Raw genomic sequence first — 18821 nt, forward strand, 5'->3', positions numbered from 1 at the left:
GATAGAGATCATCCCATCCTTGAAAGGAGCGTAGGCAGCTACTCTCCATGGGTTCTCCATGGAGAAAGCTGGCAGAGAGTCGTATGGCGGGAGTTGGAGAATCCCAGTGCTTTGGCGCTGGGGAGACTGAAAGAGGAACCTGAGATAGCCCAGCTACTCGGTCCTCATTTCTCTAACCCTGTTAGAGAGGTCTTGGATCGATTGGCCTGATTGAGACAGAGTGCTCGACAACTGTGCGAACATCTGCTCGAATCTCGTCCCCAGGGCGGAGACTTGCGAGCCAACCAGCTCGCCCACCTGTTGCTATCACCACTCTTGAGAAAGCAGAGGGATCAAAGGTGCTAGGCCCTGCTCCTCCTACCGGCGTAGCCGGAGTGGAAGCGGTGGAGGCGGGAGAAGGCACTGGCTCGGCGGGAGCGCGAGCCTTCTCCTTAGAAGCCTTGCTTCTGGAGCTCTTCGAGTGAGAAGAGCTCGGCTTCGCTTTCACCGCATCGGCGTAGGAAGTCGACGACTTTCCTAGCCGAAGAAGACGAAGACGACTTCCTCGAAGTTGTCTTGGCCAGAGTCTTCGGTTCTCTCTGTCCCTTCACCTTTGGGGGAACAGAGAGAGCGGGAGAGCGGGTAGGATCTCAGATCCCACAAAGCCTTGGAATGAAGCACTGGAAGAAGGGACAGGAGAAGATCCAGGAGCACCCAAGGAAAGACCTTGGGCGACCCGACACACCTACCGTTTATAACCAACAACAAAAAATCATCCACCCCTACCGCCATAGGCTCGATGTTAAGGTCCAGGGCAGCGACGTACCGGGTACCGAACTCCTGGGAGGCTACGACCCCAAAGGATTGCTGGAGGTCTTGCTGGATGGAGCTATCAGAGGGGCAGCGGACAAGGGGTCAACGTAACACCGGTCGACTTGCCCGCAGGGAAGATCTGGACGGCCAGCTTCTTATCCAGAATGTAGGGCTGGCCTTTTTTGGCGGCGTTCTCCCGAAGCCGCCCACCCACGCTTTCAGGGTGGCGAGGGCGACTTCCCTCACACCAGTAGCCTGAAAGAAAAGCGAGATTAGCTTCCAGTGGCGGAACGGGGTTAACAAACTTATGACTAAGGGTTGTTAGTAAAATGATAAGGAAGCCTATAACGGACTTACCCCATCTCCCAGCTGACCAACCAGGTCGTAGCAAATGGCGCAGGCTTCTGGGTGCCAGACGATCATCTCATTGTATGACGTGGCACAGGGGGCGTGAGACCTGCACTCATCGTGTCCGCAGGGGTCGTACAACGTCGCGTTGCACGCTGGGACCTGACAGTTGGTAGCCTGTAAGTGGAAAGATACATGAGTACCAGGTAAACACTTACAGTCTAACAGATGCTCCGCTGGTGCCGGAGCGATAAAGTTAGATTAAACCAGAGCCCCGCCAAAATACGTGTGGTAACTAGGTTGGTTGTGTGCTCTAGGCTATAGCTCCGCTGATGGCGGGGACACAAAAGGGAACCAACCAGGAGTGGTGGTAAATGGAAACCACGACGGAAAATGGCGGGGATGGTAGATAAAAATATCATATTACACAATTCATTGTAAAATTAGGGTATATCCTTAAAATAATAATACAAACCTCACCTCCGCCCGTCTACTAGAAGAGTGCGCGGGTAAGAAGCAAGCTCCCTTCCGGTAGCGGGGAGAGATGAAAGGATATAGTAGGCAAGCAACCGACCACTAGAGGTGCCCGCCCCGCCCGCTAGCGGAGCCAGTAATCTATAACCAAAGGTGCCCCGGCTGCGACGGAAGGCTCCTTTCGTATAGCGAGGGAGGTGGCTGAGCAACTGGGGAGGGAGGGGGGGAGGAAGGTCTCGGTGTAACACGGCGGGAGTGAGAGAGGGGGGAGGGATGGCCTACTCCTCCCCGCCTCACCGACTACCCGCACGGAGACAGGTACCCTCATGAGTGGTCGCCCTATACCCCCCGCTGGGAGGAACCCCTGGTCGCCTCAGAGAAGGAGTGAGAGAAGGCAACTGAGGTTGTCATGACAACCAAGGGGTCCCCCCAGCTCCTCCCTATACCAGAAGGGGAGGGCGGGGGTTAGGGTAAGGTGCGATGGAACACGTGACCGCAAGTGGCCTAGGCCGCGAGCAACACAACCGTGAGAGGGCCACGTGAACCAGGCTGTACCAATACAAGGAACAAGCACCTAGGCTAGCCTAACACCTAAATATAATAAAATTATACATCGAAAAGATGGAAAAGACACTTTTAGTAAAAGAGAAAGAAAGCCCAGGAGGAGGCAGACTGTTTCCAAGAAACAGAAGCCTACTCGAGCCAGCGATAGCCGATGAAGAGCAAGAGCCGGGATGCTGGGCCGGAATAATCATATAATAGCCCTAAAATACCAACTAAGAGAAATGGTAGAAAGGCTGAAATAGCTAAAACTCGATGTAAAAACAATGAACGTAATATAGTAAGCCCATAAGTATAAGAAGTCCCCAGTATGGAGGACCGGGAATTCTTACGAGGCAGCATGGCGCCGCCACGAGACAACCGGGGAAACCGTATATGACCTATTAAGAGGAAAATACAGGTACCCGGAAGATAAAAATGAGGTAAAATATTACTTATGAGTTACTTAACTTAGCCGTGGCAATAGCAGAGCGTTCCATGGTAGATTATAGAGATAAATCCAGAAATAGCACAAGCACAAGGAAAAATCGCGTCTTGACGCTAGCGCTAAAAATTAAGGATGTCCGCTAGGGGCGCTGCTGTCCGTGGCGTCCTCTAGTAGTAGTAGTAGCGGCTGCATCGCAGTTGGTATCAGCTCTCTCTTGGGGGGATTCTGATTGGAAGTTCTAATTGGTGATTGTCTCGTGTAGTGTTCCACACTCGCCCCTATTATCATACCGACACTTCTTTTAAGAGTGAGCGAAGTCAGTTTTACTGACATTTTCTTAATTTTGTTTTTTCTCTGGTAATTTAGGAATTAATTTTACCTAGAAAGAATGATATTAAGGATCCTTTCATAGGCCGACACGAGCTGAGCCCCAGAAATTAAAATTTTATTATTCGGGCGAGACCAAACAACCTATTGTCTTCATCATGTGATGAGCTGTTACAAAGACTTCAAATGGACATGTGTACTGCCACTGTATCATATTTATGTACAAAATTAAAAAAATGCTCTGCAATATATTTTTCATACACATTTAAACATAAAAGCATAAAAACTTATAACAAAAAGCTGAAGTTTCAATAACAAAATGAATTGTAATTAGCTCTCAAATTAATAAGATATAACCATGTGAAGTTTTTGTAAATGCCTTTTTCGGAACATCCTCTGTGATAACTGGAGGGCAGTTTCAAAAGCTACCTTTGTATCATATTTATGTGCAAAAATAAAAATGCCTTATACAAAATACATTTTCATAAAAGCATGAACATTTATAAATCGACACATCCATAGCTAAATTTGCACTTAACTTGATATTTTCGGCATAGAACAGCATCAGTGGCATGTAGTTTACCTTATACCTATGTAATAACTCAATAAAATTTTTTAATATCATTTGCATAACCTTTATGGTCTGAACGGTATTTCTACAAATGCATGTACTCGTTAGACATGATGGGGCTAGCGGCACTGTTAACCGAAAATTGTGCCGTAAAAATACCTTAAAATACCTTATTTTTTTAACGAACATTTTTGACGACAGCTGAAAAACCGATTCGCCGCTAAGCGATTGCGCCGTTAACTGCGGGCCGCCTGTATAGGTTTTCATGCAGAAGATTCTTTAGAAACAGTGGCAGTGCTTAGCTGTCATGGGACCATTACACATTACTTTTTAGGTGAGGTAAATCCTTGGTAGAACAGAGATCCTTGCCAGGCTTGTGTACAGAACTTCTCCTTGACATGTCAAAGAATGTTTTTGTCTGTCTGGGTTCTGAGATTTTCAGAAGATAATTCCTCTTATAGAGAGGACTCTATGATAAGACTGAAGGCAAGATCAGTGAAGGAACAATTCCAGTGATCACTTTGGAGGCAGAAAGCTTAGAACGTGAGGATGAGAGTAGCTCTGATCTCCCTTGCTCCAGAGGTTGTATTTAAAGATACATTTACAAAGGGGTGGGATGGAGTTAACTTTCAGAATTTCTAGTCAGTAAGAATATGTTGGTCACAGGAGAAAAATATCTGCATAAACTGCCTAGGATTGAAGGCATTTTTTAGGTCAGAAAACCTTCACTTAGCCTATAAAAAGCTAAATTGTAAGAGTCCTGTTGGACAACACAACCTCAGTGGCACTTCTGAAACATCTGGAATTCATGAGGTGACCAATCTGGTTGGTTGTGATTATGATGCCCACCTGTTGTTCAATAGGGGTCATTATTACTGGGTGTGAACCAAGATGGTCAAGTTTTTTATTTTTTGCCGTTCCAAGGAATAACTGTGGCTTATTAACTTCCATGACAACTCTTGATAACCTAGTATCTTGAAGGACTTGGATGGAATGCTTGTTTCCAGCTGCCATAGGTATTGAATTAAGTCCTCCCTTCACAACCTTAGAGTGCCTTACATTATTGCTTTTGTGTAGAAATTTGCCGTGGTTAAAATCCCACTAAGTAGGCCATTACATTATTAACCCTTAATCACCGAGCTGGTATTTCCGTAAGTATCTCCCGTATGCCGGTGGCATTCGCGAGTGAGCGGCGAAGCGGAAAAAGTTTTTTTTTTTAAATTCACAGCACGATTAATTTTCAAGATTGAGAGTTCATTTTTGGCTCCTTTTTTTTGTCATTGCCTGAAGTTTAGTATGCAACAATCAGAAATGAAAAAAAAAATCATTATCATATATAAATATTGGAATATATGACAGCACGAAAAAAATTTCATATATAATTGTATACAAATCGCGCTGTGAGCAAAACAGTTAAAGCTAATGAGTTAATTATTTTTTCTTTGTATTGTACACTAAATTGCAATGATTTTGGTATATAACAAAGCAACACAGAGAAAGTATTATCACAATATGATGCATGAATTCGTAACGCGCTGACGTAAAAAGTTTTTTTCAAAAATTCACCATAAATCGAAATATTGTCCTAGAGACTTCCCGTTTGTTGCCAAATGAAGGTAATTGATTGAATATTACTAGGCCATAAGTGTTGTAGCTTACAATTGCAGTTATCGACCATTTTGGTCGAGTTAAAATTGACTGAAGGTCAAATTTTTTCTATTTATCGTTATTTATATGAAAATATTTCAAAACTGATAAAAGCTACAACCATGGGTTGTTTTTTGTTGTATTCTATATGAAATTACGCACATTTTTAAATATAAAACTTTATGTAACTTCTAATATAAAAAGGTGCAAACATTACGACAATCGGTTGAAAAATATCTGATTTTTTTTGGAAGAGTTACCGCGCGGATGTAAGGAAAAAGTTTATTTCATAAATTCACCATAAATCGAAATATTGTGCTAGAGACTTCCAATTTAATGCAAAATAAAGTTAAATGATTGAATATTACTAGAGTGTAATAGTTTTAGCTTACAATTGCGTTTTTCTACCATTTCGGTCGAGTCAAGGTTGGCCAAAGGTTGAAATTTTGGCGCTTGTCGTTATTTATTTGAAAATATTTGAAAACCGATAAAAGCTACAACCATGGGTTGATTTTAGTTGTATTATACATGAAATTGCACACATTTTCATATATGGAACTTTATGTAACGGCTAATATAAAACGGTGCAAACATTACGACTTTCAGACGAAAAAAATTCTGATTTTTTCGGAAGTTACCGCGCAGATGTAAGGAAAAAGTTTTTTTTTCATAAATTCACCATAAACCGAAACATTGTGCTAGAGACCTCCAATTTGTTGCAAAATAAAGGTAAATGATTGAATATTACTAGAATGTAATAGTTTTGCGTTTTTTTACCATTTCAGTCGAGTCAAAGTTGACCGTAGGTTGAAATTTTGGCACTTATTGTTATTCATATGAAAATATTTCAAAACTGTATTCTACATAAATGTGCGCACATTTTCATATATAAAACTTTATATAACGGCTAATATAAATCGGTGCAAACATTACGACAATCAGAAGACAAAATTTCTGATTTTTTCGGAAGAGTTACCGCGCGGAGGTAGGAAAGTTTTTTTTTTTTTAATTCACCATAAATCAAAATATTGTGCTCGAGACTTCCAGTTTGTTGCAAAATGAAGGTAAATGATTGAATATTACTATAATGTAAGAGTTTTAGCTTACAATTGTGGTTTTTGACCATTTCAGTCAAGTCAAAGTTGACCGAAGGTTGAAATTTTGGCACTTATCGTTATTTATATGAAAATATTTCAAAACTAATAAAAGCTACAACCATGGGTTGTTTTTTGTTGTATTCTACATGAAACTGCACATATTTTCATATATAAAACTTTATGTAACGGCTAATATAAAACGGTGCAAACATTACCACAATCGTACGAAAAAAGTTCTGATTTTTTCGGAAGAGTTACCGCGCGGACATAAGGAAAATGTTTTTTTCAAAAATTCACCATAAATCGAAATATTGTCCTAGACACTTCCAATTTGTTGCAATATGAAGGTAAATTGATTGAATTGTACTAGTAATGTAAGAGTTTTAGCTTACAATTGTGGTTTTTGACCATTTCAGTCAAGTCAAAGTTGACCGAAGGTTGAAATTTTGGCACTTATCGTTATTTATATGAAAATATTTCAAAACTAATAAAAGCTACAACCATGGGTTGTTTTTTGTTGTATTCTACATGAAACTGCACATATTTTCATATATAAAACTTTATGTAACGGCTAATATAAAACGGTGCAAACATTACCACAATCGTACGAAAAAAGTTCTGATTTTTTCGGAAGAGTTACCGCGCGGACATAAGGAAAATGTTTTTTTCAAAAATTCACCATAAATCGAAATATTGTCCTAGACACTTCCAATTTGTTGCAATATGAAGGTAAATGATTGAATGTTACTAGAATGTAAGAGTTTTAGCTTACAATTGCATTTTTCAACCATTTTGGTCGAGTCAAAATTGACCGAAGGTTGATATTTTGGCACTTATCGTTATTTATATGAAAATATTTCAAAACTGATAAAAGCTACAACCATAGGTTGTTTTTGGTATATTCTATGTAAAATTGCGAACATTTCCATATATAACACTTTATGTAATATCTAATTTAAAACTGTGCAAACATTACGACATGTGCAAACATTACGACATCCAGACATAAAAATTTCTTATTTTTTCGGAAGTTACTGCGCGGACGTAAGGAAAAAGTTTTTTCATAAATTCACCATAAATCGGAAAATTGTGCTAGAGACTTCCAATTTGTTGTAAAATGAAGGTAAATGATTGAATATTACTATAATATAAGAGTTTTAGCTTACAATTGCATTTTTCGACCATTTCGGTAGAGTCAAAGTTGACCGAAGGTTGAAATTTTGGCACTTATCGTTATTTATATGAAAATATCTTAAAACTGATAAAAGCTACAACCATGGGTTGTTTTTTGTTGTATTCTACATGAAATTGCACACATTTTCATATATAAAACTTTATGTAACGGGTAATTTAAAATAGTGCATGAAATAATTTCCGAGATGTGACACTGATGCTTTTTAGTGGGAGAAGAAAGAAATTCGCGCTTGCGCGCCTGGGTAACGATTGTAAACAAAACAACAGCTTGATCCGTGAACTCCCAGCATCCCTCAAGGTGCATGATACAAAAGTTTTTGCCAAGTTTTTGTCTTCGTTTAATACGTCCAATCGGCGTTTAAGGGTTAACATTAACAGTTCTTTTGTGCACTTCAATGCATTTTTTGGGATTTCTTCTGGTCTACAAAAAATCCATTTTTCCTTCAGAAAGCTAAAAAAAAAAAAAAAAAAAAACAGTAATCTGTATTTTAAGAACAGATGTAAAAGGTTGCCCATTACAAAATTCAAGAATTGGACTAAAGTTGTCTTTAAGTAAAGTGGTACCTCACATTTTAAATTTAGCTTCTCTAGTTGACAAGATTCATTAATAAAATCCATTTTTGTAAGATAACCTGCTGGACCCAAAACTCAAGCAGCAGATGCTGATACTATTTCTAATTATTCCAGAAACTGTATTGACAAAACCCCAGAACACATAAGAGTATATGAAGAAAATTACATGTTAAACATTCTTGTGTGTGCACCAACACATGACTTTTTACACATTATTTCAAATCATAATCTTAATTGCCTGTTTGTTTCTGGGTATTATGCTTTTGAATTGATTATTGAATCATTTTAACAGACTTTTTGAATAAAGAGGAACAATGATGTTGCAGGTTTTTGCATCTGAGGCAGCTTGGACAGTAACTGATGAGGCTATTCAGATCATGGGTGGCATGGGCTTCATGAAGGAAACTGGACTTGAAAGAGTTATGAGAGATCTCCGTATTTTCAGGATCTTTGAAGGAACGAATGACATACTCCGTCTCTTTGTTGCTCTAACAGGTATGTAGTAGCGTGACATGTTTGTGTGCATGCATCTCAATGTCAGTTGAATAGAGGCAGTAACAAAATATTTTTTGAGCCCGGTGTTATTACTGAAGTTTTAGTTTTTTATTCTTGCTTGATCTTGAGAATGTTTTTACTCAGTGATTAGATAATTAATTTTTTTTTTTTTTACCTAACAAAATAGTACTTTTAAGCATTTTTATAGGGGTTTCAACTAGTGAGGGAACACTGTATATGGAACTACGAACATTTTCCCGCAAAATTTGTTCAAACTGTATGGCGCCAAATCTTGATCGTATATGTAAGATACCCGTTCACTGCCCCAAAGCTGTGGGGTTAAGGGTTAAAGCAAGACTTGTTGCATATAAATACACATGTAAACAATATATGGCTTCAAATAGCTAGTGTACAGTGGAACAAGTTTGCACTAGAGCTAGAAATAGCTCTGTATTTGTCTCAAAACTGATGACATTCAGGATATTGGTAACAGAGCTAATATGATACCAGGTACTAGATGAAATTAGTGCCATGTACAGGCAGTCCCCAGTTAACGGCAGGGGTTCCGTTCCTGGGGGCCCAACACTAAGCGAAATTCACCTCTAATCAAAATTCAAAAGTCTATGGGCATCACAATCCATCTTATGGTGACCTAGACATGTTAACTATGTCTTAGACAGTGTCACGGCCAGATATTTTGCCTTAATATGTAATAACTCTTTAATGAAAATGTGGAATTTCATTTGCCTAATCATTTACTATGGTCTGCCTGGTAGTAATATAAATGTTTAATGTCAGATTCAATTGACTTACTGGTAAATCTTGGTCTAGTGTGAGAGAGAGTCACCTTTTTCAGACTGCTAGCATTTCCTCCATCTCTTTATTTCTCATATCTTCTAGTTAGATCAGCTTAAAAAGCAAATAGGAATGATAAAAGTATCATTAGTACCATTATAGTAATCGTTGCTTGAACGCTGCAGCCATAAACAACTGAATGATTACAGTTGTTTTGCCTCAACAGCCGAACATAATCTGATAACCGTGTTTTTCTTGCATTTCAGCCATCATACAATAGTAAAAAATTACAGTAGTTATGTTAAAAATGACCTTGATTAAGTAGAACAGGACTTACATATTTTTGCGTTATACCTTTATTTGGTATGGAGGAAATATTGGCAAGGAAATATAGTACTACTACTAAATTTAAGCTGCAGTTGTAGCTGAAGCTGAGAAAACCAAATGTTCACACTGCTAATGACTAAATTATCATGCATCAGCAACATAGATGCAACTCTATTGCAAATAATAGGGGAGAAAAAAGTATTTTAATGTAAAATACTGGCCTTATTTTACTGTTATTTTTGTGCTGATAACAGAGAAATACGTAAATACTATCGTATTATTATGAAAAAGGATGAAAATAACGAACGTAATCAGTTTTTTCACATAAGTGACTTACCAAACCATTACAAAGCTGTAAGCTTTCTTACTTGGCAATCGAAAATTCAAATTTCCTGGCACTGGTGGCGCTGCCATTGTATGTGTAGGTGATAGATTTCACACCCACTTTTGGGAACCCCCGTTACTGCTTAACTTACTACTGTCAATTCGTTTTCTGTTGCCCATGGATTAACACCTGTGTGTTTTCTTTGCAGTCAACTGTCATCACCATATTGGGTTTTGTCTCGTATTTGGTGAAGTGCAAATTTCTTGGTTGGTTTTTGCTGGTTAGCTGCTTCATTATCTTTCAATCAGCTAGGAGTTTAGCTTTGTATGTCGGACTCTAGTTCATCATCAGTTCGGTTTTGCAGCGATAGCTGCAAAACAAGAATGGCTAGCCGTTTGTTACGATCTGCACTCCAAGTGTGTTAAGTGTGGGGGACAATGTTGTAGTAAATAGTTAACTTGTGTCGAGTGCCAGGATTTAGATGAGCAATGTTGGAAGACTTTTGAGGTTTATTTAGAAAAGATGGAGAAAGATAGGAAGAGGAAAGCAGCTATTAGAACTGGTAGTAAGCCTAGTTTTGAGACAACTCTTTTGCTTTTAGAGGCAAAAAAGCGTTCTCTTTCCTCCCCTCTTTTGCCTAACATTTCTCCTATTTGATAGTCCTCCTACTTCATTACCAATAACTCCAGTTCAGGTAGTCCTTGCTTCTGATGCTAACACCATTGCCAATTTAGAGTCCAAAATGGACAAAAAGTTTGATGTTTTGGCTAAATCTGTAATGTATTTAGGTTTCTCTTTCCACACGTTCGTGAAGTTGAGTGCTAGTGATAAGTCCAGTGTTGTGTCCGAGGAGGTGGCTGGTCCGTCCTCCCATTTCTCCTAGACGAAGGTCGCTGTCCCGCTCCCCTGCACCCGGGAGAAGACATACAGGGGGTTGAAGGGAAACTGGAGGGGTTTGCCCATGGGCAGTCGCTCACTCTGTCGATCTTGTCGACTTGCGGTTGTTGACTAAATGTTGCCGGAAAGGCATAGATGTGAGTGAGGTGCAATTGTCGTCTGATTCGGATGTGCTGTCGCCTTACAAGAGGTGACAAGCTTTGAGTGGTTCAGTGTTGCGTTCATTAAAGAGACATGCTGCTTATGCGGTCTGTATGACTTGCCAGTGAAGAAGTCGAGAGCAGTGGAGTCCTCAGCCATCCTGCAGTTTTGCGCCTGCACAAGATTTTCAGGAGTTTCTTCAGTCAACAGAGTGTGTAGTCCTGACTGACAACGGCGCTCGCACGCTGAGCAGGATTTTCGCTCTTGCGCGTTGAGCAGCATTTTCGCTCTCGCTCTCTCGACTCCCCTCACAGCTTGTCGAAAGGAGTTTCAGCTTGTTCGCCTCCTGCGGCTGGCAGCGCTTCGGCTACGAACTGCTTGTCTTCAAAGAAGAGTCGATTGACAGCGACAACTTTGACATTGACGTCGGAAGTCCCGAAAACCAGCGCTCCGAGAGATGATTCGCGGTTTGGACCTTTCAAGCAGCAGCTCCAAGAACTTATGGGGTTCTTGAAGAAAGTGACTGCCCTCAAGGAGAGGAAGATGGTGTATTGTTGGTTCTTTCGGAGGATGAAGCTCAAGATCAAGAGTCAAAATCTTCTTCGGCGTATTCCATTCTCAGGTCTAGTGGATGCAAACAGAAGAGCGGCTTTTTCGGCTGCGAAGATAATGATCTCTTCACCCTATTTTGATCACCTGGTATGCAACTTGTTTAAGGTGATCAAAATATTCAGTTTTCTAGACTGGACTATTGCTGCATTAGTCAGAAAGATACAAGAGTGTCAGTCCCTGGAAGAGGAGTTTTCATTGGACTGGCTTAATGTTTTGTCCTGCTCGGACAAAGAAGAAGTCGACAAATGATCTGTTAACACAGTTAGCGAGACATCCTAAGGATCCCCACTGGCACAGGAGCTAAAGCTTCCCCCTCTGCAGAAGCACCCTTTTCGAGGTGGCAAAACTAGGTGGCAGAATAGGCCGAGGACTAACTTGTGTGTGCCAGCAAAGTTCATCAAGAAACCTCCCTTCATCCCTTCAAGCAGTCAGACAAGTAATTGGGAGGTCCTTCACGTACCTGTAGGGCCGAGACTCCATTATTTTTGGGAGGAATGGAGTCGGAGAGGAATAGAGCAGTGGGTAGTACAGGTGCTGCGAGAAGGATATGAGATCCCTTTTTTACAAGACCCTCCACTGTCCCATGTACCCATCTGCTTGACAGCGTATTTGAAGGGATCAGAGAGAGCTTTAGAGGTAGAAGCGCACATCAACAAGAGAGCCATAGAAGAAGTAATGGACAAGAACTCCCCAGGCTTCTACAACAGACTTTTCATAGTCCCCAAGGCTTCGGGGGCCTGGAGGCCCGTATTAGATGTGAGCGCATGGAACCTCTATGTGCAGAAGACAAAATTTCGGATGGAAACCAGTCGGTCGGTGATGTCAGCCCTCCAACCGGGCAACTGGATGGTCTCTTGACATGAAGGACACATACTTTCATGTCCCAGTTCGTCACGAGTTAAAAAAATTCTGAGATTTGTCTTCGAAAAGAGGGTGTTCCAATTCAGAGCCCTCTGCGTTGGACTATCGACAGCTCCCCAAGTCCAGTCATCAGTGTGTGAAGGACTTAGAAAGGACATTGAATCTGACTCAACAATGGGAATTCAAAGGAATCTCGAGATGTCCCAATTGTCTCTGACAGAGAGGATTCCCTATTTAGGGATGATTCTGGACACTTAAGCTTTTTGGGCTTTTCTCTTCCCGAAGAGGATAGAATCATGCTTAATGACAGTTCAACAGCTCCTTGTTCGTCCCTCGTGGATGAACCTCTTCATAACCCTTGCTTCAATGGAAGGTTTCATAATGTTAGGTCGCCTCCACATGAGGTCTCTCCAATTCTTCCTAAAAGTGAACTGGAATCAGAAGGTTCAACCAGACTTGCTGGTTTTTCCCTTGACTAAAGAGAACAAAGCAGATCTTTGTTGGTGGTTGTCGAAGGAGAGACTCCAAGAAGTTCTTTCCCTAGTAACGTCGTACTCTAACCTAGAGGTCTACTCAGATGCGTCGGACAAGGGATGGGAGGGCCTCAGGTTTTTGGACAGATCAGGAGAAGGCCCTACACACAAATGTGAAGGAGTTGAAGGCGATTCTTTTAGGACTTTAAGCGTTCACTTCTGCAGTCACTGGAAGAAAGGTGGTTATCTTTGCGGACAACACCACAGCACTATTGTACGTCCAGAATCAAGGAGGAACCCACACTTTTTCTCTCAACAAGGTACCAGAAGTTCTCCTCTAGGCGAACGAGCACAAGATTTCTCTCTTCCCGAGGTTCATTCAAAGAAGAATGAACATGTTAGCAGACTTAACTGAGCCTCTCGAATCGGGTCCTGTCGATGGAATGGATTCTGAACGAGAGAGTGTGTTTAGATCTGTGGAAGGTATGGGGGAATCCAGCGATAGATCTCTTCACCAGTTGAGAAACAATCGTCTCCCGATTTTCTGTTCCCTGGTGCCAGACCTGCTAGTGTGGAGAACAGATGCAATGCTGCTGGACTGGATGGGCCTCAATGTATATGCCTTCCCCCCCTTCAGAATGTTAAGAGAAGTCATCAACAAGCCTCCGTCTCATCAAAATGTGTTGATGACTCTAGTGGCCCCTTTCTGGCCCAGGAAAGAAGGGTTCCCAGACCTACGCAAGCTCCTAGTGGACTTCCCCAGGCTCCTTCCACAAAGTCCTTATCTGCTCAAACAACCCCACTTCGACTGGTATCACCAAGGATTATCCGCTCTGGTCCTGACAGGATTCAGAGTGTCAGAGATCTTGTTAGAGCTAAAGGCTTCGCAAAGAGTGGCAGAAGCTATTGCGAGCTGTAGAAGAAGCTCTTCTGCCAAGCTCCACCGGTCGAAGTGGAGGCTTTAAGTCATGGTGCAGAATTTTTGTTATAGCTGAGGAATTCTAGAAAGCTGTCCATGTCTACGATTAAGGGATATAGATCCATGCTTTTGTCTGTTTGTAAACATAGAAGCCTCGGCGTCTCGAACAACCATGACAAGTGACCTTATTAAATCTTTTTGAGTCCTCAAAAGTAGTTAAATCTGGGGTAGTTGATGGGAACTTGGATGTAGTGTTGAGTTGGATTTCCAGTCCTCAGTTCGAGCCTCTTAATGCTTCTTCATTAAGGAATTAACGAAGAAGACTTTTCCTAGTCGCATTAGCCACGGCAGGCAGAATAAGTGCATTGCAAGCAATTAGTAAAGAAGTAGGTTTCGCCCAGAATAACGCAGTGTGCTCTTATGTAAAAGAGTTCCTTGCAAAGAACGAGAATCCATCAAATTCTTGGCCTCACTCTTTCATAATTAAGAACTTGATGGACATTATGGAAGCAGAAGATGAGGAACGGTCATTATGTCCTGTCAGAGCCATTAGACACTACTTGATAAGGACGGAAATGTTGAGAGGCAACTCGAATCGACTCTGGTATTTGGTGAGAGACCCTTCCATCCTCTCTGGAAGAACGCTATTTCGTTCTTCTTGAGGAGTCTGAATTTGGAAGCTCAAGCTCAAGTAAAAGATCAGACTCTTCATGTACTGAAAGTGAAGGCGCACGTAATTCGTTCAGTGGCGACTTCATTAGCTTTAAGACAACATGTCATGATCCTCCATTCTGCAATCAACGTTCTGAAGGTCGAAATCAGTTTTTGCATCACATTACTTGAAGGACGTAGAGACTGTTTTTGAAAATTGTTGTAGATTGGGACTACTGTTGGTGGCAGGCATGGTATTGGGAAAGGAAGCATAGGGGGACCTGTTTTCCCTGTACTATCTCCTTGCCTTGGATTTTAAGGTTGTTGAGTCGTTGGAAAGCCTGGGGGCACACTGTACTCTGAGTACCCTCCAGTTTTTTATGGTTATGGTATGGTTATGGTTTTTAATGTAGGTGATAGTTCTGTGGATTATCTGGTCTTAGCCCAGGGCAAGTGCAAAATTTTTTTAATTTGTTAACCATCGGTAAACCTCCATGGTTACAAAATCCCTCCATTAGTAGGGACGACCCTGGCCATTACTGCCACATCTCCTACAGGTGATGAGAGCACCAACCAGAGGCAGTATTCACCTGCAGCTGCTCTCTCATAAGGTAAGGTACTGCAAACATTAGATATAATGTGAGCACATTATTGCTGTCTTTTCATAAGCTGTCCATATACCCACCTTCTGGGTAACATGGATTCAGCTTTATAATTGTTTGGTAAGTCACTTATGTGAAAATGATATTTTTATAATAGAATAACGTTTCACATATACTTACCAAACAATTACATAATCAGAGCCCTCCCTCCTCCCCACAGATGGACGTTGTGGCTCAATGAATTGACAATAGTTAGCTAAGCAGTGCCGGGGGTTGCCGAAAGTGGGTGGGACCTGTATCACCTACACGAATGATGGCAGCGCCGCCGTTGTCAGCTTTGTAATTGTTTGGTAAGTTTATGTGAAACCATATTTTATTATAAAAATATCATTTTTACACAAAATAACATGTCCCGACACCATCCATTAACAAAAAAAAATAACAATCGAGTTCACAACAAGACGTACATATTTAAGTCATATTTCAGCTTAACCCTTTAACGCCGATTGGACGTATTAAACGTCGATATACAGGCAGTCCCCGGGTTACGACGGGGGTTCCGTTCTTGAGGCGCGTCGTAAGCCGAAAATCGTCGTAAGCCGGAACGACACTTGGAAATATGCCTTAAACTAAGAAAAAGTTAGAGAGACCTTACCTGTGTGACATGCCAGTATTGCATGATGTGTAGTGTGGTTATTTCAATGCCAAAGGATGGTTCTTGAAGGTATAATTCTTTATTAAACTCTTGTGACACTATAAAGCACAATCTTGAAGTACTATTACCAAGTCCTTAGTTGACTTTAATATACGTATGTACACTAATATGTAGTACTACACTTAATCCTTAGGTTAGATTATACACTAAACACTATTACACTGTAGTAGTACACTAATCCTTTGGTAGTACATCCTGGAGTACACTAAAATCCCAGTCTGGTAGCTCTGGAAGGTAAAAGTATAACACAATTAGTACAAAATACTACACAAAGTCCTGAATGCAATATGTAAATTATAGATATCAAGAGTAAAAGAGTTAATGTATGTTAATTAATTCCTTACTTTTAGTTTATAATTCCTTACTTTGAGTTATATCAAGAGTAAAAAAGTTAATGTATGTGAATTAATTCCTTACTTTTAGTTTAAATTTGTCGTTCAACGTAACCCTGGATGCACAAAGTCTTATGTGGCCCCATAGCCTACATCATTCAGGGGGTTCTGGAATGTACAAAAAATAATTATGTCAGTAAGTACTCTATGCATAGTAAGTTACATAGAGTAATATGCACCATACAGTGGTTTAATATCACATAATCACATATATAACATGTATAAAACTTACTTAATGTATGTTAATTAATTCCTTACTTTTAGTTTAAATTTGTCGTTCAACGTAACCCTGGATGCACAAAGTCTTATGTGGCCCCATAGCCTACATCATTCAGGGGGTTCTGGAATGTACAAAAAATAATTTTGTCAGTAAGTACTCTATGCATAGTAAGTTACATACAGTAATATGCACCATACAGTGGTTTAATATCAACTGGTATGCATGTTGTAAATGATTGGTCTACACCCCCTGTTCAGCAGGGAGTGTACGTAATGCCATGAGGGACCTTGATCACTTATCCCATGTGAGAGATCTTGGTCACTTTTTTTTTTAGTATAAAACTTACTTAATGTATGTTAATTACTACTATGTATAATTCCTTACCTTTAGTACTGTAGTAGTTTACTGTTGTCGTGCTATGTTATGTACTAGTAGTAACCCTGGTCAAAGTTTTATGTGGCCCCATAGCCTGCATCATGGAGGGGGTCCTGGTTTTCTGGAATGTACCAAAAAAGTATCAAAGTTAAGTCATGTATGTATGTTTAGTAAGTTACATACAGTAACCATACGTACAGTTTATACATGTATGTACATAATCAAACTTGGTTGGAAATTCCTGTAAAAAAAAGTTATGTACGCATGTAATACTACTGTATGTAAAAACCTTACTGTTCATACTTTGTTACACTACATGTTACATTTGATATGTATACTTTCCTGAAGGGTTTTTTCCATCCAAAAATGGTGCTTCTACTTGTAGTTATCCCTTGATGACACTTGTAGTAATTTGTTAGTAACAACCTGGAGTTGTGTGAAAAATGTTTGTTCTGGAAGGAAAAAGTAACAAAATTAGTGTACAAAATATACACTACAGAAAGTTGTGAATGCAATATGTTAATTACTGTAGATATATCAAGAGTACTAAAAGAGTTAATGTATGTTAATTAATTCCTTACTTTTAGTTTAAAGTTGTCGTTCAATGTAACCCTGGATGGACAAAGTCTTATGTGGCCCCATAGCCTACATCATTCAGGGGACTCTGGAATGTACAAAAAATAATTTTGTCAGTAAGTCCTCTATGCAGAGTAAGTTACATACAGTAATATGCACCATACAGTGGTTTAATATCACATATAACATGTAGTATAAAACATAATTTAGAAATTCCTTACATAACTTACCAACTTTTAGTGAGTCTCAAAGCTGTTACCTAGGTTGTGGGAGATGGAGGTGGAGGTGGAGGTGTAGAGCATTCATGATAAGGATGCATTCCAAACCTAACTTCAGTGTGCTTTATCACAGATAACAGGCTAGGATGATGGGCAGTTTGGAATGAAGAATTAATATTAAAGGACAGTATGTAACCACTTAGGTGTACAAAATTTATTGTACGTATGCAAACATTAAACACAACTGAGAATTCCTTACCTTCAGCAAAATGAAGACATGTAGGCTATGTAGAGGTCTGGTTTATGTAAGTCACAGGTGCATGCCAGTCTGGAATGATAATGTAATACATATGATTATAGTATGTATGTTACATACATAACATGGTTATTACATATGTAATAATAAAACATTAATAAAAAAAAATGTCCTTACCAAATTCTAGTGGTTGGCTTGCTTACTGGGATGGGCATATGGTAGATGAGTGGGTGGCTGGGCTATGGAGTGGGATGGGCAGGTGCTTGGAAGTCTGGAATGATAAAAAATATATAAAATGATAGAGTTACTACTGTAACTACTGCACATGTTATTACTGTTTGACATATGTAGTGTGTAATACGTATGTACAATATAAAAAATGAAGAATTCTTTTACCTGAAGGAATGGGAGAGGTGATACTACTCGTATCAACTGATTTGGGCTCTGGAGAGGTGATACTACTCGTATCAACTGATGAGGGAACCTCTAGATCTGGAAAGAATGATAGGGTACATAAATGTATAAGGTGGATGTAATTGTAGCATATGTACACTTTTAATAAAATTTCTATTAGCAATTTATAAAACATTTTATACAAATTTGTTAAGGATTCCTTACCTGATGAATAGGGCAAGGCATCAAAACCATGGAAAGGCTCAGGGTCATCTGGGTCGCTGTCACTATCAAAGGGGTCTGAAATGAAAAAAAAAAAAATAATAAGGTTATGCAACATCAAACACATTGTACCACTATTCAAGTTAGTGTACGTATGTATGTAGGGTGTAAACAATTTCCAACATGAAAATGAGAAAAATGAAATTGCTTACCTGATTGTACACGTACAGGTGGACGGGCTGCTACAGAGGGTCCAGGTACAGGGGGATCTGGAACTGTCACAGGTAGTACAGGGAGATCTGGAACTGTCACAGGTAGTACAGGGAGATCTGGAACTGTCACAGG

At 40.2% G+C, this 18821-nt stretch overlaps 1 protein-coding gene across 1 annotated transcript in view; it reads left to right on the forward strand.

The window, feature by feature from the left end:
- LOC135218542 (very long-chain specific acyl-CoA dehydrogenase, mitochondrial-like) overlaps positions 1–18821 on the forward strand; it is a 303617-nt gene that overhangs the window by 252113 nt on the left and 32683 nt on the right. Inside the window, exon 8 of the mRNA XM_064254915.1 lies at positions 8338–8506. Within this exon, the coding sequence (XP_064110985.1) occupies positions 8338–8506 (169 nt within the window). The remainder of the gene's footprint in view (positions 1–8337; positions 8507–18821) is intronic.

This window comes from Macrobrachium nipponense, chromosome 9, assembly GCF_015104395.2.
Source record: "Macrobrachium nipponense isolate FS-2020 chromosome 9, ASM1510439v2, whole genome shotgun sequence".
NCBI classification, from domain to species: domain Eukaryota; kingdom Metazoa; phylum Arthropoda; class Malacostraca; order Decapoda; family Palaemonidae; genus Macrobrachium; species Macrobrachium nipponense.